Source organism: Mauremys reevesii, linkage group 22 (genome assembly GCF_016161935.1).
Source record: "Mauremys reevesii isolate NIE-2019 linkage group 22, ASM1616193v1, whole genome shotgun sequence".
Classification (NCBI taxonomy): domain Eukaryota; kingdom Metazoa; phylum Chordata; order Testudines; family Geoemydidae; genus Mauremys; species Mauremys reevesii.
The window spans coordinates 24022577-24046451 of NC_052644.1; the positions used below are offsets into that span (position 1 = coordinate 24022577).

Below are 23875 nucleotides of genomic sequence, written 5' to 3' on the forward strand. Positions count from 1 at the left end.
CCAGCCGGGCCCGTACCCCATTCCCAGCCCCCAGAGCCAGCCGGGGCCCCCGGAGGGGACGGGCCCCGTACCCCATTCCCGGCCCCCCCAGCCAGCTGGCCCCCCGACTCACGGCTTCCACCAGGCTGTCAGCGCTGCCCCGCTGGTCGTGGTAGCTGGGACTGGGCACGTGGAGATGGGCGTAGGGGGGCCAGGGCAGGTCCGGCTCGTGGGCCCCCCAGCGGGTGCGGGAGGGGGGCGGGAGGCTGCGGCTGCTGCTCTTCTCCCCCCAGCCCCTGACCGTCAGCCCCCCCTCCTCCACCAGCAGCAGTGGGGCGTAGAGCAGCCGGCCCCGCTTGGGGGGCACAGCCCAGGCCTGCGAGGAGTCCCCGGGGGGGCGGCTGGTGCTGTGCCAGGAGGCGGCGCTGCCGTAGCCCTGGGGGGGAGAGCGGGGTGAGGGGGGCTGCGGGGGGAGCACACGCCCCCCATCGCACGGACACACCCCCAGTCGTACCATCACGTCCCGTTGCACCATTGCACGCACACGCCCCCCATCGCACGCACACGCCCCCAGTCGTACCATCACGTCCCGTTGCACCATTGCACGCACATGCCTCCCATCGCACGCACACACCCCCAGTCGTACCATCACGTCCCGTTGCACCATTGCACGCACACGCCCCCCATCGCACGCACACACCCCCAGTCGTACCATCACGTCCCGTTGCACCATTGCACGCACACGCCCCCCATCGCACGCACACACCCCCAGTCACACCATCACATGCACATGCCCCCCCGTTGCACCATCATGGGCACTCAGCCTCCTTTGCACCATCACATGCCCCATCACACCATCGCATGCACACGCCCTCTGTTGCACCATCACATGCACAAGTCCCTATTGCACCATTGCACGCACACAGCCCCCATTGCACTTCCGCATGCACATACCCCATGCTGCACCATCGCATGCACACACACCCCGTCGCACCATCACATGCACACACACCCCGTCGCACCATCGCACGGACACAGCCCCGTGGCTCAGCTCCACGTGCAGGGCGTCTGCCCTCTGGCTGTTATGGACACAGGCTGGGAGACGCCCCGTGGCACCAAAGGAGGCGCCCACCCCCCAGCGGGCGCTAGGTGCCCATCCCCAGCCGGGCTGGCTCCAGCGTTTTTTGCCGCCCCAAGCTCCGAGAGGCAGAGCACAACTGCCCGGAGTGCTGCCCCCTGGCTTGATTTGCCGGTGCCTAGAGCCGGGCCCAGCCAGGGCACCGTGAACGAGAGAGAGAGCTCTGCACCGGCTCTGCCACCCCGCACCCCGGGCGTGCCGCCTCGTGCGAATGGCCGTGCGAGAGGCGGCCCCAGGTGCAGGTACCTGGGGGTGGTGGCGCCGGTCCGGGGCGTTCTGGTGGTAGGTGCCCGGGATGGGCATGTCCTCACAGCTGCCCTGCCGCTGCAAACACTGCATGAGGAAGGGCGGCTTCCGGCCTGGGGGGCCAACGGGGGGCGGTTACTCCCCAGCGCTCACATGGCCTCAGCCCAGGCCCCGCCCCTTCCCATCAAGCCCCACCCCCGTCCCTCCCCCTCTGCCTTGGCCCCCAGCCCCACCCCTCCCACCTTGCCCCATCCTCAAATCTCCCCTCCCCTGCCCACCCTAGCCCCGCCCTTTGCCCTGCCTCAATGTTCCTTCCGGCCCCTCCCCCAGCCCCGCCCACAACCATAGCCCCGCCCCTTACAACCAGCCACATGCACCTTCCAGCCCCGCCCCTAGCCCCGCCCCTTGCACCTTCCAGCCCCTCCCCAGCCCCACCCCTCCCACCTTGCCCCATCCTCAAATCTCCCCTCCCCAGCCCCCACTAGCCCCGCCCCATGCCCGGCCACAATGTTCCGTCCGGCCCCTCCCTAGCCCCGCCCACAATCATAGCCCCGCCCCTTGTACCTTCCAGCCCCGCCCACCACCAGATCTTTGTCCCTTGCCCCGCCCCCAGCCCCACTTCCAGCTGTTTGCCCCTCCCCAACCACTCCCTAGCCCCACCCTGTGGCCCCTCACCTCCCCCTACCTGCGGGCGTGGGGGGCAGGAGGCGTCGGCGCTTGGCCAGGCGGCCCCCCGGCCCCCCGTCTGGGTGGGCGTTGGAGAGGCGGCGATGGGGCAGCGGCAGGGACCCCCCATAACCGCCATCATCCCAGCGGCGCCGGTAGAGCCGGGCGTCCCCCAAACACGGCTGCCTGCGCCGGAGAAGGAATGAAAGAAGGAAGGGGGAACCCCGGCATCCGGGGCTGAACCCCACGGGGTCATACAATGAAGGAAGGGAAGACAAAAGTGTCAGACGGACAGAAGGACGCAGCAGGAGAGAGAGACGGAAAACACCTCAGTCAGCCCCGCCCCCCGCCCAGCTCCCCCGTGGGGCAATGTGGGGGGTGCTCCCCGGTTGCTAGGAGGTGGGGTAAACCCAAGCCCCACTCCAGCTCCAACCCGCAAGAGTCAGGGTGGGAACCCAGGCGTCCAAGCTCAGTCCCAGTGTGCGGGAGCCCTCCCCGTGAGGCGTTATGTGCAGCTGTTCCCCAGCCGCCCTGCCCCAGAGGTGGCTGCAGCTCAGCGCCCCACCTGTCCTGAGAAGCCAGGCTCTCCGAGTCGTCCTCCCGGCTATTGTAGCCTTGCTGCCCCGCCATCTCCTCGGCTGGGGCGGGCTCCTCATGCACCGTCGGGGGGATACAGCTCCCGTCAGAGCTCCGCCTGGACAGACACACAGACACTGGGAACCCAGGAGTCCTGGCTCCCAGCCCCCCCTGCTCTAACCACCAGCCCCCACTCCCCTCCCAGAGCCAGGGAGAGAATCTAGGAGTCCTGGCTCCCAGCCCCCCCGCCCCCCCGCTCTAACCACCAGCCCCCACTCCCCTCCGAGAGCCGGGGAGAGAACCCAGGAGTCCTGGCTCCCAGCCCCCCTCCCTGCTCTAACCCACCAGCCCCCACTCCCCTCCCAGAGCCGGGGGAGAACCCTGGCGTCCGGTACCTGCTCATGCGGCGCCTGCTGGGGATGTGGGGTAGCTCGGGCAGCTCCTCCTGCCCCCTCTCGTTCTCCTCGTAGCTGGGGGGGTGGTTGGGGGTCCTGGCCAGACTGGCGGAAGAGGGGTGCCGGGGGTCCAGCAGCCCATTGGCCAGGGGCTCCCCACCCCCCTCGGCCGGGGCGGAGACGGAAGCCGTGGGGCGGTGGTCGGGGGCGCTGCCGAGCAGTCCCTCTGGGGTCTGTGGTGACACGGGGGGAGGGGTTAACTGGGGGTGGCACACTCAGGCCCGGGAAAAGGGCACTTGGGGGACACCCGGGGCGGGGGTGGTACCGTGGCGGGAGGGCAGCGGGTGCTGGGGGTGACGGGGCGCTGGGAGGGGGTAGGGGTGGTACCGGGAGCCGTGGCGGGAGGGGCAGCGGGTGCTGGGGGTGACGGGGTGCTGGGAGAGGTGGGGTGGTACCGGGAGCCGTGGCGGGAGGGCAGCGGGTGCTGGGGGTGTGACGGGGCGCTGGGGAGGGTAGGGGTGGTACCGGGAGCTGTGGCGGGAGGGCAGCGGGTGCTGGGGTGACGCGGCGCTGGGGAGGGGCGGGGTGGTACCGGGAGCCGTGGCGGGAGGGCAGCGGGTGCTGGGGTGACGCGGCGCTGGGAGGGGGCGGGGTGGTACCGGGAGCCGTGGCGGGAGGCAGCGGGTGCTGGGGGTGACGGGGTGCTGGGAGAGGGTGGGGTGGTACCGGGAGCTGTGGCGGGAGGGCAGCGGGTGCTGGGGTGACGCGGGCCCTGGGAGGGGCGGGGTGGTACCGGAGCCGTGGCGGGAGGCAGCGGGTGCTGGGGGTGGCGGGCGCTGGGGAGGCGGGGGTGGTACCGGGAGCCGTGGCGGGAGGGCAGTGGGTGCTGGGAGGGGGGTGGTACCGGGAGCCGTGGCGGGAGGGCAGTGGGTGCTGGGAGGGGCGGGGCGCTGGGAGGGGCGGTGGTACCGGGAGCCGTGGCGGGAGGGCAGCGGAGTGCTGGGAGGGGCGGGGTGGTACCGGGAGCCGTGGCGGGAGGGGCAGCGGGTGCTGGGGGTGACGGGGGCGGGGGGGGGTCTCACCTGGCATGTCAGCTGCTCCTCCTCACACAGGGTGTCCCCGGCCGCCTCCTCCCCCTCCTCCAGGTCGCAGGACAGCGCCCGGCGCATCTCGGGGCCCAGGTCCTGCAGGGTCTGCAGCCCGGCCTGGGGGGAGACCTGAACCGTGGGGCAGCCACCCCCGGCCGGCCCGGTGTCCCCCCCCCCGGCCGGCCCGGTGTCGCCACCTCCAGCTGGCCCAGTGTCCCCTCCCCACCCCACCAGCCCAGTGCCGCCCCGGCCGGCCCGGTGTTCCCCCTGCCGGCCCGGTGTCGCCACCTCCAGCTGGCCCGGTGTCCCCCCGCCACCCCCAGCCGGCCCGGTGTCCCCCGCCACCCCCAGCCGGCCCGGTGTCCCCCGCCACCCCCAGCCGGCCCGGTGTCCCCGCCACCCCAGCCGGCCCGGTGTCCCCCCCCCCACCGCCCCCAGCTGGCCCGGTGTCCCCGGGAGAGGGGGTCTCACCTGCAGGGCGGTGGAGTTGCTGGGGGAGGCGTCCGGCCCCAGAAGCCCCTTTTCCTTCCGCTTCCGGAACTTCCGGAAATAATCCTGGATCAGGAATGTGGCGTAAAACTTCCCCACCGTCACCTCCTCCTCTGCAGAGCGAGAGAGGGGGTTAGGACGCCTGGGTTCTCCCCGGCTCTGGGAGAGGTGGGGGGCAGAGCAGGGGCAGGGAGCCAGGACGCCTGGGTTCTCTCCCAGCTCTGGGAAGGGAGAGGGGGCTGGTGGTTGGGGGGGCAGGGAGCCAGGACGCCTGGGTTCTCGCCCAGCCCTGGGAAGGGAGAGGGGGCTGGGGCGGGGGCAGGGAGCCAGGACGCCTGGGTTCTCTCCCAGCCCTGGGAAGGAAGAGGGGGCTGGGGCGGGGGGCAGGGAGCCAGGACGCCTGGGTTCTCTCCCAGCCCTGGGAAGGGAGAGGGGGCTGGGGCGGGGGGCAGGGAGCCAGGACGCCTGGGTTCTCTCCCAGCCCTGGGAAGGGAGAGGGGGCTGGTGGTTGGGGGGGCAGGGAGCCAGGACGCCTGGGTTCTCTCCCAGCCCTGGGAAGGGAGAGGGGGCTGGGGCGGGGGGCAGGGAGCCAGGACGCCTGGGTTCTCTCCCTGGCTGTATGTGGTGGTGGGTGTTTCTCACCTTCTGGCGGAGGTATCACCTCGTCCAGGAGTTTGGGTTTCGTTCTCTTCCAGATCTTCTTGATGACGGCCCGGAGCTCTTTGTTGGCTTGGTCCAAGTTCCCTGGTGGGGGTGACATGGGAGGCCCGGCACCGTGAGCTACAGGTCAGAGGCCCACGGCCCCCTGGGGGGCTGGCCTCCCGGGCGGGACTCCCATGATGCACTGTGGCCTGTGGGGGGACTGTCTCCCCTAGCTAAGAGGGGAGAGTGCGAGGCATCATGGAAGTTGTAGCTGGGTCAGGAAAATGGGGTGGAGGGGTTGGAATGAGGCAAAAAAGAACTACAAGTCCCACAATGGCCCTGGACTACCACTCCCAGGATGCCTTGCAGTGACTCTCCCATGGCGCCTCCTGGGAGATGTAGTCCGGCTGGGAGCCCAACTCATAGATAACAGGGAGTGAGAGGCACGAAACTACCGCTCCCAGCATGCCTTGCAGTGACTCTCGGACGCTTGCCGGTGGCTGCACTGACACTAAAATACTTGCGTAACTGTAGGAAAACAAATCAATGTGCACGTCCACACGTCCACAGCACTGCAGGTTACTTGTGTCGGGTTTTTTTGCAGACACGATAATAACAATAACATACAGTTGTCTCTGTCCATTACTGGCCCCACACATGATAGAAACCCAAATAAGGTGCTTAAGACTTGCTCCTGTGCAAGGTGAGATTTGTATGTTTGTTAATATCACTTTTCCCAGCAGACAAGCTGGAGGTGGGGAGGGCCCAGGGCGATGGCGGGTTTGGGGTGATGGGGGGCTGAGCCCAAGGCTGGAGCCCGAAGCCCAAGCCCCACCGCCCCCGGGAAGGTGGGGAACCCATGGGAGGGAATCAGGATCTCTGCTTTGCCCCTCACATCACCACCCAGGAGGCTGTGGCCGCAAGAAAAGCCCCTGGTGGCCGCATGGGGCCACAGTGGCCACATTTGAGAAAAGTAGACTGTGGTGCATCATGGGAGATGTAGTCCATCCGGGAACCCTGACTCAGAGAGACCCAGCAATGTGAGGTACCAGAATGAGCCCCACGAAGCCCCTGAACTACAACTCCCATGATGCCCTGCAGGAAAGGAGGCTGTGGTGTATCATGGGAGATGTAGTCCATCCACCCCTCCCAGGCTCTGGAGGAGAATGGGAGAAGGTAGGCAGCTGAACTACAACTCTCATGATGCAGCATTTTGCGGCTCAATGGCTCTCTGAAAAGCTGATTTTTCCCAGGCGGCTGGGGGGATCCCAGTCCCCCTCCCCCACTCCAGTTAACCCTTTGCCCCCAGCATGTCCAGTCCCCATTGACTCCAGTTCTGTACGGACCCAGAGACACTAGGGTCTAGGAATCACCCCACAGCGCTCACTCGATCCCCCCCCCCCAAGCCAGGCTGGGCCCAGAGACGCCAGACCCCCACAGCCCCAACAGCACCCCTGCCCCACACCCCTGGGGTTCACCTTCGGTCTTGATCTTGAGCGAGGTGCGGACCAGGGCGAAGAGCGTGGCGTTAAAGGTGACGGTGCCGTCTGCGTTCAGGGGCATGTTCATGGCCACCAGCCTCTGCAGAGAGAGGAAGGAGAGAACCCAGGTGTCCGAGCTCCCAGCCAACCCCCCACAACTCTAACCACCAGCCCCCACTCCCCTCCCAGCGCCAGGGAGAGAACCCAGGAGTCCGGGCTCCCAGCCCCCCGCTCTAACCACCAGCCCCCACTCCCCTCCCAGCGCCAGGGAGAGAACCCAGGAGTCCGGGCTCCCAGCCCCCCACTCTAACCACCAGCCCCCACTCCCCTCCCAGCGCCAGGGAGAGTACCCAGGAGTCCGCGCTCCCCGCCCACCGCTCTAACCACCAGCCCCCACTCCCCTCCCAGCGCCAGGGAGAGAACCCAGGAGTCCGGGCTCCCAGCCAACCCCCCCCTGCTCTAACCACCAGCCCCCACTCCCCTCCCCGAGCCCGGGAGTCCCCAGGCGTCCAGGCTCCGACCCCCCCGCGCCCCCCACCAGCCCCCCCGCCCCGCCCAGCGCCAGGGAGAGAACCCAGGAGTCCGGGCTCCCAGCCAACCCCCCCCCCGCTCTAACCACCCGCCCCCACTCCCCTCCCAGAGCCAGGGAGAACCCAGGTGTCCTGGCTCCTACCCCCCTGCTCTAACCACCAGCCCCCACTCCCCTCCCAGAGCCGGGGAGAACCCAGGCGTCCGGACCTTACAGGCCACGCGGTGGGGGCAGAGCTTCCCGAAGCCCAGGGGCGGCTGGATCCGGCGTAGCAGGGTCACCACGTCCAAGTGTTTAATGCGGCCCCTGGGGAGAGAAATGGGGTGGGGGGAGCTGTGCGCCACGGGGGTCTGCTGCCCCTGGTGGTGGATGGGGGAATGGCAAGTGGGTAGAGCTGGGGCTGTGATGGGGGGGGGGGGGCTCTGGGTCCCAGGGGAATTGGGGGTTTGCAGGGGAATTAGGCCTGGAGGATGGAGCCCCCAGTGACTGGTGACCCAGAGACCCAGCTCAGGAGCCGCAGCCGGTTCTGGCCAGGGCGGGACAATGGGCTGCGGGGAGAGGGGCCCGGGGACCTGCCCAGCCGGCTCCAGCCCGAGGGGCCAGAGGACAGAGGAGGGGAGAGGGGCCCGGAGAGAAGCCAATGGACAGAGGCGGGTTGGGGCCGGGGGTAGCAGATGCCCAGCTGGGAGCAGGGGGGTCGGTGCTGGCGGGGGGCAGCAGACAGAGCCCCCCTGGCTGCAGGGGGACTGGGATGTGCTGGGCCAGGCCGGGGAGATTCCTGTGCCGGGGTCAGACGCTGGCTAAACCTCCTGTGTTACGCTGGCGGAGAGTCGCTCCGGGCTAGAGAACGGGGTGTCACGGAGTGTGGGGGAGTCGGGGCCCTGCACCCCCGGCTCCCTGCGATCACCAGGACTCTCAGCCAGCCAGGAAAGCAGGAGGTTTATTAGCTGACAGGACACAGGCCAGGACAGGCCTTGCCGGCACAGACAACAGGATCCCCCCAATTAGGTCCATCTTGGGGTCCCGGGAGCATCACAGCCCCCTTGGGGGGTCAGAGCCCCGTCTGTGCTTCCCTCCACTCCCCAGCCGGCTCCTGAAACCCCCCCACTCCCCAGCGTCTCCTCCCCCAGCCTTTGTTCAGCTCCCCGGGCAGAGGGGTCCCCTGGCCTCCCCCCTTCCTGGTTCTCCCATTACCTGCCCAGTCTCCCCTCCCCAATGCAGATCGTCCTCCCAGGCCAACCCCCCCCGCCCCCGCCAGCATTCACCGCCCCCAGTAAGAACAGTCCCAGTTCCTCACAGGCGGGATTATCCCCTTTGGGGGGGAGGCCCCCGGGGCCCAGAGCGAGGGGACTCCCTGGGGGGCCCACGGCAGAGCCAGACGTGCTGAGGCTCAGAGAGGTGGAGGGGCCGGACCCCCGGGAAGGGCTGTTGCACTGAAGGGGGTTTCCCCCATGGACCGCACGTCACAGGGGGTCCTGGGGGAATTGGGGGCATGGGGGAATCAGGGCTTTGGGGGCCCAGGGGAGTCGGAGGATTGGGGGGATTTTTATGGTGGTTTAGATGAATAGCGTCTGTGCCTCAGTTTCCCTGTGTGCTGAGTGTTTAACAAGGTGGTGGGAGAGGGTTTGTTGTTGCAGGGGACCAGGTGTGACCTCGCCTAGCAGCCAGGGGGGGGCTCAGGACTGGGGGGAGGGAGCAGGCAGAGCCCCCCTGGATGCAGGGAGACTTGTAGGTGCTGGGCTGGGGGAGGCCAGGCCGGATGCCGGAGAGTTTCCTACTCTCCTCTGTTACGCTGGCTGAGAGTCACCCCGGGCTAGAGATGGGGGGGGCGTTACCCCCTCTGGCAGCGGGGAGATGGGGGGGGCACTATCCCCTCTGGCAGCGGGGAGATGGGGGGGGCGTTACCCCTCTGGGAGCGGGGAGATGGGGGGGCGTTACCCCACTGGCAGTGGGGAGATGGGGGGCGTTATCCCCTCTGGCAGCGGGGAGATGGGGGGGCGTTATCCCCTCTGGGAGCAGGGAGATGGGGGGGCGTCATCCCCTCTGGCAGCGGGGAGATGGGGGGGCGTTACCCCTCTGGCAGCGGGTGATGGGGGCGTTACCCTCTGGCAGTGGGGAGATGGGGCGTTACCTCTGGCAGCGGGTGATGGGGGCATTATCCCCTCTGGCAGTGGGGAGATGGGGCGTTAACCCTCTGGGAGCGGGGAGATGGGGGGGCGTTACCCCTCTGGCAGCGGGAGATGGGGGGGGCGTTACCCCCTCTGGCAGCGGGAGATGGGGGCGCACCCTCTGGCAGCGGGAGATGGGGGCGTTATCCTCTGGCAGCGGGAGATGGGGGCGTTACCCTCTGGCAGCGGGAGATGGGGCGTTACCCCTCTGGCAGCAGGGCGATGGGGGGGGCGTTATCCCCTCTGGCAGCGGGGAGATGGGGGGGGCGTTACCCCTCTGGCAGCAGGGAGATGGGGGCATTACCCTCTGGCAGCGGGAGATGGGGGGGGCGTTATCCCCTCTGGCAGCGGGAGATGGGGGGGCGTTACCCCCTCTGGCAGCGGGAGATGGGGGGCGGTACCCCTCTGGCAGCGGGGAGATGGGGGTCAGTTTGGGGCTGGGGAGTTCAGGGGAGCCGAGTGGGGGGTCAGTGTCGGTTTGGGGCTGGGAGTTCAGGGGCCTAGGCTGGGATCCGAGCCCCCTGAACCCCCCGACGGGCCCGCTTGCGGGGCCCCGGCTCCGCCCCCGCGCCGGGCTGCAGCCGGTGCTCCTGGGGCCCAGAACCCGGCTGGGCTCCGGGCCGGCTGGGAGTCCCCGGGAGGGGGGGGCAGGGCCGGACACCCCCACACTCCGTGACACCCCACGGACCACCACACCAGTGTCATGGAGTGTGGGGGAGTCAGGGCCCCGCACCCCCCCGGGGCCCCCGGGGCCCAGCCAGCCAGTCACACGGGGTTGGGGGCCGCAGGGCCGCCGGCTACAGCAGAGCGGGGGGGGGCAGCCCGGACCCCTAAAACGAGTCCTTCGGGGGGGGCAGGGAGCTTAGACCCCAGCTTGGGGTTCCCTGGCTGCACCCCCCAGCCCAAGACTGAAACCAACCCCCTCCCCCAGCAGCTCGGCCCCCCCGGCCCCTCCTCCCGTTGTTCAGCCTCCCGGCAGAAGGTGTCACCCCCCCCCCGCCCGCCCCCTGCTCGGGCACACACATGGGGTGAGGCGGCCCTGGGGGAACTGGGAGGTTGGGGGGGGGGTCTGGAGAGGTCATTGTGGGGTTGGGGGGCTTGGGGAACTGCGGGTTTGGGGGGGGTGCCAGGGGGTTTGGGGGGCCCAAGGGAATTGGGAGGTTGGGGGTCCATGGGGTTTGGAGGACCCGGGTAATTGGGGGCTTTGGGGAGCCATTCAGGGTTTTGGGGGTCTGAGGGGTTTTAGAGGCGTCTGGGGAGCCATTGAGGGTTTGGGGGTCCGAGGGGCTTGGGGGTCTGGGGAGCCATTGAGGGTTTGGGGTCCGAGGGGTTGGGGGGTCTGGGGAGCCATTGAGGGTTTGGGGGTCCGAGGGGTTGGGGGTCTGGGGAGCCATTGGGGGTTTGGGGGTCTGAGGGGGTTGGGGGGTCTGGGGGAGCCATTGAGGGGTTGGGGTCTGAGGGGGTTGGGGGTCTGGGGAGCTATTGAGGGTTTGGGGTCCGGGGATTGGGGGTCTGGGGAGCCATTGAGGGTTTGGGGGTCCGAGGGGTTGGGGGTCTGGGGAGCCATTGAGGGTTTGGGGGTCCGGGGATTGGGGGTCTGGGAGCCATTGAGGGTTTGGGGTCCGAGGGGTTGGGGGTCTGGGGAGCCATTGAGGGTTTGGGGTCTGAGCGGTTGGGGGTCTGGGAGCCATTGAGGGTTTGGGGGTCCGGGGGATTGGGGGTCTGGGGAGCCATTGAGGTTTGGGGGTCCGAGGGGTTGGGGTCTGGGGAGCCATTGGGGTTTGGGGGTCTGAGGGGTTGGGGGTCTGGGGAGCCATTGAGGGTTGGGGGTTGGGGGGTCTGGGAGGAGCCATTGGGGTTTGGGGTCTGAGGGGGTCTGGAGCCAGGGGTAATTGGGGGTCTGAGGGGTTGGGGGTCTGGGGAGGGGGGTTGGGGGGGAGGGGGGGGGGCTACTGGGCTGGTAGTGGTACTCAGACCAGATGCGTTTGAACTCATCCAGGTGGGGGGTGGCCAGGCCAGGATGGAGTCGTCAGTCCAGGTAAGTGAAAGTGATCATGATCACGGCAACAAAGTTTTAATTCTGGGGGTCAGAGGTCAAGCAGTGAAAAGAGGGGGGCAGGGTCCCCAAGGGGGGGCATCTCGTGCCCATGCAGCATGGGGGCACTGGGGTTATGGCAGATCGGGGTTAAGGGCAAATGACCCCCAGGAAAGGGGCGTAGCAGAGCTTGGCGACCAGGGGCCTGGGGGGGGGGGGGTTGGTGCCCATGGACCATGGGGGGCCCTGGGGCCTCTGGCGGAGGGCAGGGGTCCCACAGGGGCCACAGGGGACACAGGGGCTCTGGAGCATGGCAGGGGTGTCCCATGGGGGGTACAGGGGGCTCCGGCGGATGGGGTCCCATGGGGACACAGGGGCTCTGGGGATGGGGTCCCACGGGGACACAGGGCTCCGGCGGATGGGGGTTCCCACGGTGGACACAGGGGGCTCCGGCGGATGGGGGTCCCATGGGGACACGGGTTCTGGGGATCCCATGGGGACACAGGGGCTCCGGCGGATGGGGTCCCACGGGGACACAGGGGCTCTGGGGATGGGGTCCCATGGGGACACAGGGGCTCTGGGGATGGGGTCCCACGGGGACACTGGGGGCTCGGGGGGATGGGGGGTCCCACGGGGGACACAGGGGCTCCGGTGGATGGGGGTCCCACGGGGACACAGGGGCTCCGGCGGATGGGGTCCCACGGGGACACAGGGGCTCTGGGGTGGGGTCCCACGGGGACACCGGGGGCTCTGGGGTGGGGTCCCACGGGGGACACAGGGGGCTCCGGCGGATGGGGGGTCCCACGGGGGACACAGGGGGCTCTGGCGGATGGCCCCCCAGGGGGCCCCGGCGGACGGGGGCCCCGGGGGGCAGGGCGGGGCGGGGGGCCCGGGGGGCTCACCAGGAAGGCGCAGAGCATGAAGAAGCTGATGAAGTAGACGATGGCGAAGTGGCTCCCGCAGGTGAATTCCTCGCCGGGCCCCACGTCCGACTCGGGGTCGCAGCGCTTCCCGGGCAGGCTGGCCAGCATGATCTCCTGCCAGGCCTCCCCCGTGGCGCACCTGGGGGGCAGGGGGGTCAGCCGGGCCCCGCCCAGCCCCACGGCGCCCAGCCCCACGGCACCCTCCAGCATCCCGCCCAGCCCCAGGGCGCCCAGCCCCACGGCACCCTCCAGCATCCCGCCCAGCCCCAGGGCGCCCAGCCCCACGGCACCCTCCAGCATCCTGCCCAGCCCCAGGGCGCCCAGCCCCACGGCACCCTCCAGCATCCCGCCCAGTCCCACGGCGCCCAGCCCCACGGCACCCTCCAGCATCCCGCCCAGCCCCACGGCACCCTCCAGCATCCCGCCCAGCCCCACGGCGCCCAGCCCCACGGCACCCTCCAGCATCCCGCCCAGTCCCACGGCGCCCAGCCCCACGGAACCCTCCAGCATCCCGCCCAGCCCCATGGCACCTGGCCCCGCCCAGACCCACGGCACCCTCCAGCATCCCGCCCAGCCCCATGGCACCTGGCCCCGCCCAGCCCCACGGCCCCCTCCAGCCTCCCACCCCGCCCCACGGCGCCCCGCCCAACGGCACCCGCCAGCAGCCCCCCCCGCCCCCCGGCGCCCAGCCCCACGGATCCCACCAGCATCCAGCCCAGCCCCATGGCACCTGGCCCCGCCCAGCCCCACGGCACCCTCCAGCATCCCGCCCAGCCCCAAGGCACCAGGCCCCCCCCCACCCCACGGCACCCTCCAGCATCCCGCCCAGCCCCATGCGCCCAGCCCCACGGCACCCTCCAGCATCCCGCCCAGTCCCACGGTGCCCAGCCCCACGGCACCCTCCAGCATCGCGCCCAGTCCCACGGCGCCCAGCCCCACGGCACCCTCCAGCATCCCGCCCAGCCCCATGGCACCCTCCAGCATCCCACCCAGCCCCACGGCACCCAGCCCCGCCCAGCCCCATGGCACCCTCCAGCATCCCGCCCAGCCCCATGGCACCCAGCCCCGCCCAGTCCCATGGCGCCCAGCCCCATGGCACCCTCCAGCATCCCACCCAGCCCCATGGAACCGGGCCCCGCCCAGCCCCATGGCACCCTCCAGCATCCCGCCCAGCCCCATGGCACCCGGCCCCGCCCAGCCCCATGGCACCCTCCAGCATCCCGCCCAGCCCCATGGCACCCGGCCCTGCCCTGCCCCACGGCACTCCCAGCACCCAGCCACCCAGCCCCATGGCGCCCCACAGTGCCCCCCTGCCCCCTCCAGCAACCCACCCAGCCCCATGGCACCCTGCCCCGCCCAGCCCCTTGGCTCCCCCCAGCATCCCCCCCAGCCCCCTGGCTCCCGGCGCCGCCCAGCCCCACGGCACTCCCAGCACCCAGCCACCCAGCCCCATGGTGCCCCACAGTGCCTCCCTGCCCCCTCCAGCATCCTGACCATCCCCATGGCAGCTGGCCCTACCCAGTCCCGCCCAGCCCCATGGCGCTCCCAGCACCCGTCCCAGCTCAGCCCCACAGCATCACCCAGCCCCACGGTGCCCCCAGCCCTGCCCCAACGTGGAGAGTTGGGGCGTCAGGGGAGAATGGGGAGACGGTGGAGCCCCGGGGTGGAGTTGGGACATTGGGGACCTCAGGGGGGAAGCTGGGGAGAAGGCAGAGTCCTGGGAGGAGTTGGGGCCTCAGGGGCCCCCAGGGGGAGTTGGGGCATCAGGGCTCACTGGGGGGGAGTTTGGGGCACGGCAGATCCCCAAGGGGGATTTGGGGCGTCAAGATCCCCAGGGGGGGAAGTTGGTGTGTCTGGGGCTCCCGGGGCGGGAGTTGGGGAGATGGCAGAGCCCCAGGGGGAGTGGGGTTGTCGGGGACCCCGGGGGAGTGGGGGAGGTGGCAGAGCCCCGGGGGAGTGGGGGCCACGGGGAGTGGGGAGGTGGCAGAGCCCCAGGAGTGGGGTGTAGGGGCCCCGGGAGTGGGGAGGTGGCAGAGCCCCGGGGAGTGGGGCCCCGGGAGTGGGGAGGTGGCAGAGCCCCGGGGGAGTGGGGGCCCCGGGGGAGTGGGGGAGTTGGCAGAGCCCCGGGGGGAGCGGGGGTGTCGGGGACCTCGGCGGGCGCGGGGCCCCGGGAGGTGGCAGAGCCCCGGGGATGGGGTGTCGGGACCCGGGGAGTGGGGAGGTGGCAGAGCCCTGGGGAGTGGGGGCCCCGGGAGTGGGGAGGTGGCAGGGCCCCAGGGAGTGGGGTGTCGGGGCCCCGGGGAGTGGGGAGGTGGCAGAGCCCGGGAGTGGGGTGGGGGGCCCGGGAGTGGGGAGGTGGCAGAGCCCCGGGGATGGGGAGTTGGGGCCCCGGGAGTGGGAGATGGCAGAGCCCCGGGAGTGGGGGCCCCGGGAGTGGGGAGGTGGCAGAGCCCCGGGGAGTGGGGGTGTTGGGGGCCCCGGGGGAGTGGGGGAGGTGGCAGAGCCCTGGGGGAGTGGGGTTTTGGGGCCCCGGGGAGTGGGGAGGTGGCAGAGCCCCGGGGGGATGGGGGTGTCAGGGACCCCAGGGGAGTGGGGGAGGTGGCAGAGCCCCGGGGGAGTGGGGGTGTCGGGGGCCCCGGGGGAGCGGGGGCCCCGGGGGAGTGGGGGAGGTGGCAGAGCCCGGGGGGAGTGGGGGCCCCGGGGGAGTGGGGGAGGTGGCAGAGCCCCGGCGGGAGCGGGGGCCCCAGGGGCCCCGGGGCCGCGCTACCTGAAGAGCAGCAGCACGGCCTGCGGGAAGGTCTGGAAGTTGTTGTTGCGGTTGATCTGCGTCCCGTCCTGCAGCGCCACTTTGCCGAAGATCTGAAACACCCCAGGACGTCACCGGGGGCGGGGACACCCCAAAGGGGGCCCATTGCCCCCCCAGCGCCCCGCAGGTTAGCTCTCCTGAGCTCCCCGCCCCTGCGTGCCAGGCAGAGACATGTGTACGGTGCACAACTGGAGCCCTAAGCACAGTGGAGGCACGTGGCTGCAGGTGTTGCACACTCATGGGCTGCACAGGGGTGTGCGTTGCACAACTGGGGTTTCAATGGGTCTGCTCGTGATAGATACTAGTGTGGCCCAGAACTAGGTGTGCGAAGCACACTCCAGCTTGCACAGGCAGACACAGCACCTGAGACAGACACAGCACGATGTGCGCGTGCCAGAGGTACCCTCTGGTGCATGTCGCACAATCAGCCATGCACAAGTGTGTGACACATGCTCATGAATGGGCTGCAGACTCAGAGGTGTGCGCACGTCTGCAGTGCATGCTCCAGTGTTTCTCGCTCGCTCCTAGCCTTGCACAAATGTGCCACACGTGCTTTGGTGCATGTTGCACATGCAGGGCAGTGTGTTGCAGCCTTGCACATGTGCTCGACTCACACTCAGGCGTGTCTCAGAGGCACCCCCAGCAGTTCACTCTTGTGGGGGCGTGAAGGCCCACATGGGCCAGTGCACTAGTGTGTGCGTTGCACACGCACAGCTGTGCAAGGCTCCGCCCCCGCTCACCTGCATGCCAATGACGGCGTAGATGAAGAAGATCATGGCGATCAGCAGGGCGACATAGGGCAGGGCCTGTGGAGAGACACGGGGGGGGGGGGTCAGAATATGGTGGGGTCACGGCCCCCCCATTCAGCCCCTGCTGACTCCACCAGGGCTGCTCCCAGCATGCCCAGCTCCAGCCAACCCTGGGCCCAGCATGCATTGCTCCATCTGGGTGGCCCCCAGGGGTGCCACGCAGTGCATGCTGGGAAGGGCGGTCTCTGGGGGAATCCAGCCGGCAAGGAGCGTGAGGGCCTCTCCTTCAGGTGTACCCCCATAACCCTCTGGCTGTACACCCCATACCCCTGCCTGTACCCCCTCATTCCCCCTGCGAGTACCCCCATAACCCCCTGGCTGTACACCCCATACCCCTGCCTGTACCCCCTCATTCCCCCTGGGAGTACCCCCATAACCCTCTGGGTGTACCCCCATAACCCCCTCGCTGTACACCCCATACCCCTGCCTGTACCCCCTCATTCCCCCTGGGAGTACCCCCATAATCCCCTGGCTGTACCCCCATAACCCCTGCCTGTACCCCCCATTCCCCCTGGGAGTACCCCCATAACCCCCTGGGTGTACCCCCATAACCCTCTGGCTGTACACCCCATACCCCTGCCTGTACCCCCTCATTCCCCCTGGGAGTACCCCCATAACCCCTGGCTGTACCCCATAACCCCTGCCTGTACCCCTCATTCCCCTGGGAGTACCCCCATAATCCCCTGGCTGTACCCCCATAACCCCTGCCTGTATCCCCTCATTCCCCCTGGGAGTAGCCCCATCCCCCCACGGGTGAACCCCCATAGCCCCCTGGCTGAATACCCCATCCCGCCACGGGTGAACTCCCATAGCCCCCTGGCTGAATATCCCATCCCGCCACGGGTGAACCCCCATAGCCTCCTGGCTGTATACCCCATCCCCCCACGGGTGAACCCCCATAGCCCCCTGGCTGAATATCCCATCCCGCCACGGGTGAACCCCCATAGCCCCCTGGCTGTACACCCCATCCCCCCACGGGTGAATCCCCATAGCCCCCCGGGGGGATACCCCATCCCCCCATGGGTGAACCCCATAACCCCCGGGGTGTATACCCCATCCCCCCATGGGTGAACCCCCATAACCCCCGGGGTGTACACGCCATCCCCCCATGGGTGAACCCCATAACCCCGGTGTATACCCCATCCCCATGGGTGAACCCCATAACCCCGGGTGTACAGCCCATCCCCATGGGTGAACCCCATAACCCCAGGGTGTACACGCCATCCCCATGGGTGAACCCCATAACCCCGGGTGTAGACCCCACCCCCCCCTGGGTGAACCCCCATATCCCCCTGGGTGTACAGCCCATCCCCCCACGGGTGAACCCCCATATCCCCCCGGGTGTATACCCCATCCCCCCATAGGTGAACCCCCATAACCCCCGGGGTGTACACGCCATCCCCCCATGGGTGAACCCCCATAACCCCCGGGGTGTACACGCCATCCCCCCCTGGGTGAACCCCCATAACCCCCGGGGTGTATACCCCATCCCCCCCTAGGTGAACCCCCATAACCCCCGGGGTGTATACCCCATCCCCCCCAAGGTGACCCCCCTTAACCCCCGGGGTGTACATGCCATCCCCCCATGGGTGAACCCCCATAACCCCCGGGGTGTACACGCCATCCCCCCATGGGTGAACCCCCATAACCCCCGGGGTGTACACCCCTCATCCCTGTGACAAAGTGGGAACGGTCTTAATGTTTCCTTTCACCACCATGTGTGCCTCAGTTTCCCCTCCGTGTTACTCAAGTACCTAGGTGGGGGGATGAGTGTGTGTGATTGGTGCAGCGACCCCTAGAGGGCAGGTGTGACCTGAGTGGCCGACCCCCCATCTGGCAGCTGGGGGCTGGGCCCCCTCCTCTGCCAGGCCCAGCCGGAGGTGCTGGTGCAGCCCAGGCGCCCTGCTGGGGCCGGGCAGCCTCCGGTTTGGGACTCAGGGGTGGGGGGGTTCAGGGGTCCCCCCCGACGGGCTTCGCTGAAAGCGCCTGCTCCCGGTGTCCAGCGGGCTGTGGGGTGGGGGGCCAGGGCAGTGAGACCGGGGGGGCTGGACTCCGGGACCCCCCCCCCCAGCCCTGCCTGGGGGCCCCCCGCCCCACCTGGAAGGACTTGATGAAGGTCCAGAGCAGCGTGCGGATCCCTTCGCCTTTGCTGAGCAGCTTCACCAGGCGCATGACGCGGAAGAGGCGGAAGAAGGTGATGGAGATGCGGGAGCTGTCCTCCGAGCTCTGTGGGGTGGGGCGGGCGGGTGGGTCACGGCGCCCCATGGCGGCCCCCGCGCCGGCCCCCATGGCAGCCTCCTCGCCGACCCCCTCGCCGACCCCCCTGGCAGCCCCCTCGCCAACACCACCAGCCCCTCGCCGACCCCCATGGCAGCCCCCTCGCCGGCCTCGCCGACCCCATGGCAGCCCCTCGCCAGCCCCCTCCCCGGCCCCCATGGCAGTCCCCTCGCCGTCCCCCCCGGCAGCCCCCGTGCCGACCCCCATGGCAGCCCCCTCGCCAACCCCCTCGCCAACCCCCATGGCAGCTTCCTCGCCGACCCCTCGCCGACCCCCATGGCAGCCCTCACCAACCCCGCCAGCCTCGCCAACCCCATGGCAGCCCCTCACCGACCCCTCGCCGACCCCCATGGCAGCCCCTCACCAACCCCGCCAGCCCTCGCCAACCCCCATGGCAGCCCTCACCGACCCCCTCGCCGACCCCTGGCAGCCCTCGCCGACCCCCATGGCAGCCCTCACCAACCCCTGGCAGCCCTCGCCGACCCCCATGGCAGCCCCTCACCGACCCCTCGCCGACCCCCATGGCAGCCCCCTCGCCTACCCCTGGCAGCCCTCGCCGACCCCATGGCAGCCCCTCACCGACCCCTCGCCGGCCCCTGGCAGCCCCTCGCGACCCCATGGCAGCCCCTCGCCAGCCCCTCGCCGGCCCCATGGCAGCCCCTCGCCGACCCCGCGCCGGCCCCCATGGCAGCCCCTCGCCGACCCCCATGGCAGCCTCTCGCCGACCCCTCGCCCGCGCATGGCAGCCCCTCGCCGACCCCTGGCAGCTTCCTCGCCGACCCCTGGTAGCTTCTCGCCGACCCCATGGCAGCCCCTCGCCGACCCCTCGCGGCCCCCATGGCAGCTTCTCGCCGACCCCATGGCAGCCCCTCGCCGACCCCCTCACCGGCCCCCATGGCAGCCCCTCGCCGACCCCATGCTGGCTTCACCAACCCCCCACCGACCCCCATACCAGCCCCTTGCTGACCCCCACACCAGGCCCCGCAGCTACCCCACAATTCCCTCCAACATCCCCTCTGCACCCCCCCATCTTGTCCACCTCCAGAGCCTCGTCTGGCTCTGCCCCCCCAGTCCCGTGTGGGGGGATCCAGGGCGTTACCTCTCCGACATGGCCGCCATTCTAGTGGGGGGATGGAGTTGTGATGATGATGATGAGGAGGAGGAGGATGAAGCCATGAGATGCGGCGTCCGCCGGGAACCAACCCCGGGAGAGATGAGAGACAGAAACCGACGTGGGGGGATGGACGGATGGACAGATGGAGTGGGGGGACGGACGGACAGAGGGGGGGTATTTCTCCAGCATGTTCCACCCCCGTGGATTCCCAAACATTTAATGCCAGGACCCCTGGCACTGCGACACGCAGCCCCCCTGGGGCTGGGCACGGGGGCCATTCACGTGGGGACCCCTCTGGGGCGGGGGGCGGTTCACACAGGGACCCCTCTGGGGTGGGGGGCGGGGGCAGTTCACATGGGGACCCCTCCGGGCCCAGGCAGGGGTGATTCTCCAGTGCCGGGGTGTGGCTCGGATGCCGGGATCCCCGCTCTGGATTTGGGGGGAAGTGGGGGCACTTACATTGACCTCGGTGACGGCGATGTCCACCACGCTGCCCACCACGATCAGCGCGTCGAACGTGTTCCAGGCGTCGCAGAAATAGTGCTGGGAACGGGGCGGGGGGGTCAGCCATGCGGGAACGTCCCCCCACCCCGAGTCTTGCCAGGCCACGCCCCCTCACACAAGGCCCCGCCCCTCACACAAGGCCCCGCCCCGCATTGCGCCAGGCCCCGCCCCCGTCGTGCCAGGCCCCGCCCCGCATTGCGCCAGGCCCCGCCCCCGGCCCGGCCCCGCCTACCCGGGGTTTGAAGGCGATGATTTTCAGCACCATCTCCACGGTGAAGAGGCCGGTGAAGACCATGTTGAGCAGGTCCATGACGTAGTTGAAGGGCTGCGACTGCTCGTAGTGCTGGGGGGGGGCCGAGGGTGAGAGGGGAAAGCCCCGCCCCCAGACAGACATGCCACGCCCCTCCCCGAAGAAAGGACACGCCCCTCCCCCGCCCAGGCCCCTCCCCCTGACCCAGGCCCCGCCCCCAGACAGACAGGCCACGCCCCTCCCCGATGAAAGGACAGGCCCCGCCCCCAGGCCCCGCCCCCTGCCCCAGGCCCGCCCCCTACCCCCAGACCCCACCCCACCGTCCAGGCCCCGCCTCCTGCCCCAGGCTTCACCGCCCGCCCCAGCCCCGCCCCCAAGCCAGGCCCCGCCCCCGCCCCCGCCCCCTGCCCCGGCCCGCACCTGCACGGCCAGGGCGATGGTGTTGAGCAGGATGAGCAGGAACATGCCGTACTCGAAGGCCGAGCAGTTCACGGCCGCCCACACCCGGTGCTGGTGCCGGTTCTTGGGGATGTAGCGCCGCAGCGGCTGGGCCTTCAGCGCGTACTCCACGCACTGCCGCTGTGGGGGGAGCCCCGCTGAGCCGTGCCCCACGCCGGGCCCCGAGCCGTGCCCCACACCCGCCCCGCTGAGCCGTGCCCCACGCCCGCCCCCGAGCCGTGCCCCACACCCGCCCCCGCCCCGCCGTGCCCCACACCCGGCCCCGCCGGCCCCGCTGAGCTGTGCCCCACACCCGCCCCCGCTGAGCCGTGCCCCACACCTGCCCCCCGCCGGCCCCCCTCTGAGCTGTGCCCCACACCTGGCCCCCCGGCCCCACTCTGAGCTGTGCCCCACACCCGGCCCCCCCCTGAGCCGTGCCCCACACCCGGCCCCCCTCGGAGCCGTGGCCCACACCAGCCCCCCCCGGCCCCCCTCTGAGCTGTCCCTCCCACGGAGACCCACCTCCCCTCCCATTGAGCAGTCCCTCCATGCCCCACCCCACGCACTGCATCTTGGGGGATGGGGTTAGGGACAATGGGGTACCCCACACCCTGCCCCTGAAACAGGCTCCCCTCCCCCACACTTGCCACACTGGGGATAGGGGCACAGGGTTAGGGTCAGACAGCAAGTGTGAAAAACTGGGATGGGAGTGGGGGCGGGGAGGGTAACAGGTGCCTATATAAGAAAAAGCCCCAAATATTGGGACTGACCCTATAAAACCGGGACATCTGGTCGCCCTGGACAGGTACCCGGTTCCAGTCCAGCTCACAGCTGCGGTTCTCCTGCTCGCCCTGGGCGCGGAAGGTGCCGGGGGGGCTGGGAGGGGCCGTGGGGCAGGCGGGGGGCAGTCCGGGGGGCAGGCCGTGGGGCAGTACCTGGTTCTTGTCCAGCTCGCAGCTGCGGTTCTCCTGCTCGCCCTGGGCGCGGAAGGTGCTGGGGGGCTGGGGCTGCGGAGGCCGTGGGGCAGGCGGGGGCAGTACCTGGTTCTTGTCCAGCTCGCAGTTGCGGTACTGCTCGCCCTGGGCGCGAAGGGGCTGGGGGCCATGGGGCAGGCCGTGGGGCAGGCGGGGGCAGGTGGGGCAGGCGGGGGCAGGCTGTGGGGCAGTTCCTGGTTCTTGTCCAGCTCGCAGTTGCGGTACTCCTGCTCGCCCTGGGCGCGGAAGGGGCTGGGGGGGGCCGTGGGGCAGGCGGGGGGCAGGCCGTGGGGCAGGCCGTGGGGCAGTACCTGGTTCTTGTCCAGCTCGCAGTTGCGGTACTCCTGCTCGCCCTGGGCGCGGAAGGGGCTGGGGGGGGCCGTGGGGCAGGCCGTGGGGCAGGCCGTGGGGCAGTAGCTGGTTCTTGGCAAGCTCGCAGGGGCGGTACGCCTGCGCGCCCGGGGCCCGGCAGGGGCTGGGGGCCGTGGGGCAGGCCGTGGGGCAGGCCGTGGGGCAGTACCTGGTTCTTGTCCAGCTCGCAGTTGCGGTACTCCTGCTCGCCCTGGGCGCGGAAGGGGCTGGGGGGGGGCCGTGGGGCAGGCCGTGGGGCAGTACCTGGTTCTTGTCCAGCTCGCAGTTGCGGTACTCCTGCTCGCCCTGGGCGCGGAAGGGGCTGGGGGGGGCCGTGGGGCAGGCGGTCGGGCAGGCCGTGGGGTAGCCGGGGGGCAGGCGGGGGGCAGGCCGTGGGGCAGTACCTGGTTCTTGTCCAGCTCGCAGTTGCGGTACTCCTGCTCGCCCTGGGCGCGGAAGGTGATGATGACGAAGCCCACGAAGATGTTCATCATGAAGAAGGCGATGATGATGATGTAGACGATGAAGAAGACGGAGATCTCCACCCGGTAGTTGTAGATGGGGCCTTGGTTCTCCCCGTTGGCGTCGATCGCCTTGTACAGCAGGCTGGGGGGCGGGGGGGTGAGATGGGGACCCCCAGGGATCCCCCAGCTCCTCCCACTCCACATGCCCCCCATCTCCCCACCCTCCAGCTCCCCCAGGACCTGCCAGCTCCCTCTCACTTTCCCCAGCCCCCCATCTCCCCCCAGCCCCCCGGCGCCAGGCGCACCTGGGCCAGCCCTCGAAGGTGGAGACCGTGAACAGGGCCATCATGCCGGACAGGACGTTGTCGAAGTTGAAGTCGCTGTTGTGCCAGATCCGCTCACGCACCATGGGGTGCCCCACGTCCCCGTCCTTGTACACGATGAACGTGCCCCTGGGGGGCGGGTGGGCGTCAGCGGGGGGGAGAACGGACCCCGATGTGCCAACCCCCGGCCTGGTCACCCCGACAACCAGAGCCCAGCACCCCCCCGGCCTAAGCCCCGCCCCCCCGGCTGGTCACCCCGACAACCAGAGCCCCAGCAGCCCCCCGGCTGGTCACCCCGACAACCAGAGCCCAGCACCCCCGGCCTGAACCCCCAGCCTGGTCACCCCGACAACCAGAGCCCAGCTCCCCCCGGCCTAAGCCCCGCCCCCCCGGCTGGTCACCCCGACTATCAGAGCCCCAGCAGCCCCCCGGCTGGTCACCCCGACAACCAGAGCCCAGCACCCCCGGCCTGAGCCCCGCCCCTGGCTGGTCACCCCGACAACCAGAGCCCAGCACCCCGGCCTAAGCCCCGCCCCAGCCAGTCACCCCGACAACCAGAGCTCAGCACCCCCTGGCCTGAGCCCCCCCCAGCCAGTCACCCCGACAACCAGAGCCCAGCACCCCCTTGCCTGAGCCCCCCCCAGCCTGGTCAACCAGACAACCAGAGCCCAGCACCCCGGCCTGAGCCCCAGCCTGGTCACCCGACAACCAGAGCCCAGCACCCCCGGCCTAAACCCCGCCCCCCCAGCCAGTCACCCAGACAACCAGAGCCCAGCACCCCGGCCTAAACCCCGCCCCCCCAGCCAGTCACCCCGACAACCAGAGCTCAGCACCCCGGCCTAAGCCCTGCCCCGGCTGGTCACCCCGACAACCAGAGCCCAGCACCCCCGGCCTGAGCCCCCAGCCTGGTCACCCCGACAACCAGAGCCCAGCACCCCGGCCTGAGCCGCCCCAGCCTGGTCACCCAGACAACCAGAGCCCAGCACCCCCGGCCTGAGCCCCCCCCCAGCCAGGTCACCCCGACAACCAGAGCCCAGCACCCCCTGGCCTGAGCCCCCCCCCAGCCAGTCACCCCGACAACCAGAGCCCAGCACCCCCGGCCTGAGCCCTGCCCCCGGCTGGTCACCCCGACAACCAGAGCCCAGCACCCCCGGCCTAAGCCCCGCCCCCAGCCAGTCACCCCGACAACCAGAGCCCAGCACCCCGGCCT

General features: G+C 70.1%; 1 protein-coding gene across 1 annotated transcript in view; it reads right to left on the minus strand.

Annotated features, from left to right (window-relative positions):
* CACNA1F (calcium voltage-gated channel subunit alpha1 F) overlaps nucleotides 1-23875 on the minus strand; it is a 64847-nt gene that overhangs the window by 1746 nt on the left and 39226 nt on the right. Inside the window, 21 exon segments of the mRNA XM_039509858.1 lie at nucleotides 113-415; nucleotides 1364-1476; nucleotides 2049-2215; nucleotides 2595-2723; nucleotides 3001-3233; nucleotides 4083-4205; nucleotides 4560-4690; nucleotides 5220-5321; nucleotides 6698-6800; nucleotides 7439-7535; nucleotides 11356-11477; nucleotides 12335-12494; nucleotides 15123-15214; nucleotides 15902-15967; nucleotides 18068-18196; nucleotides 19347-19367; nucleotides 19821-19904; nucleotides 20098-20208; nucleotides 20536-20694; nucleotides 22283-22484; nucleotides 22648-22794. Coding sequence (XP_039365792.1) covers nucleotides 113-415; nucleotides 1364-1476; nucleotides 2049-2215; nucleotides 2595-2723; nucleotides 3001-3233; nucleotides 4083-4205; nucleotides 4560-4690; nucleotides 5220-5321; nucleotides 6698-6800; nucleotides 7439-7535; nucleotides 11356-11477; nucleotides 12335-12494; nucleotides 15123-15214; nucleotides 15902-15967; nucleotides 18068-18196; nucleotides 19347-19367; nucleotides 19821-19904; nucleotides 20098-20208; nucleotides 20536-20694; nucleotides 22283-22484; nucleotides 22648-22794 — 2794 coding nt within the window.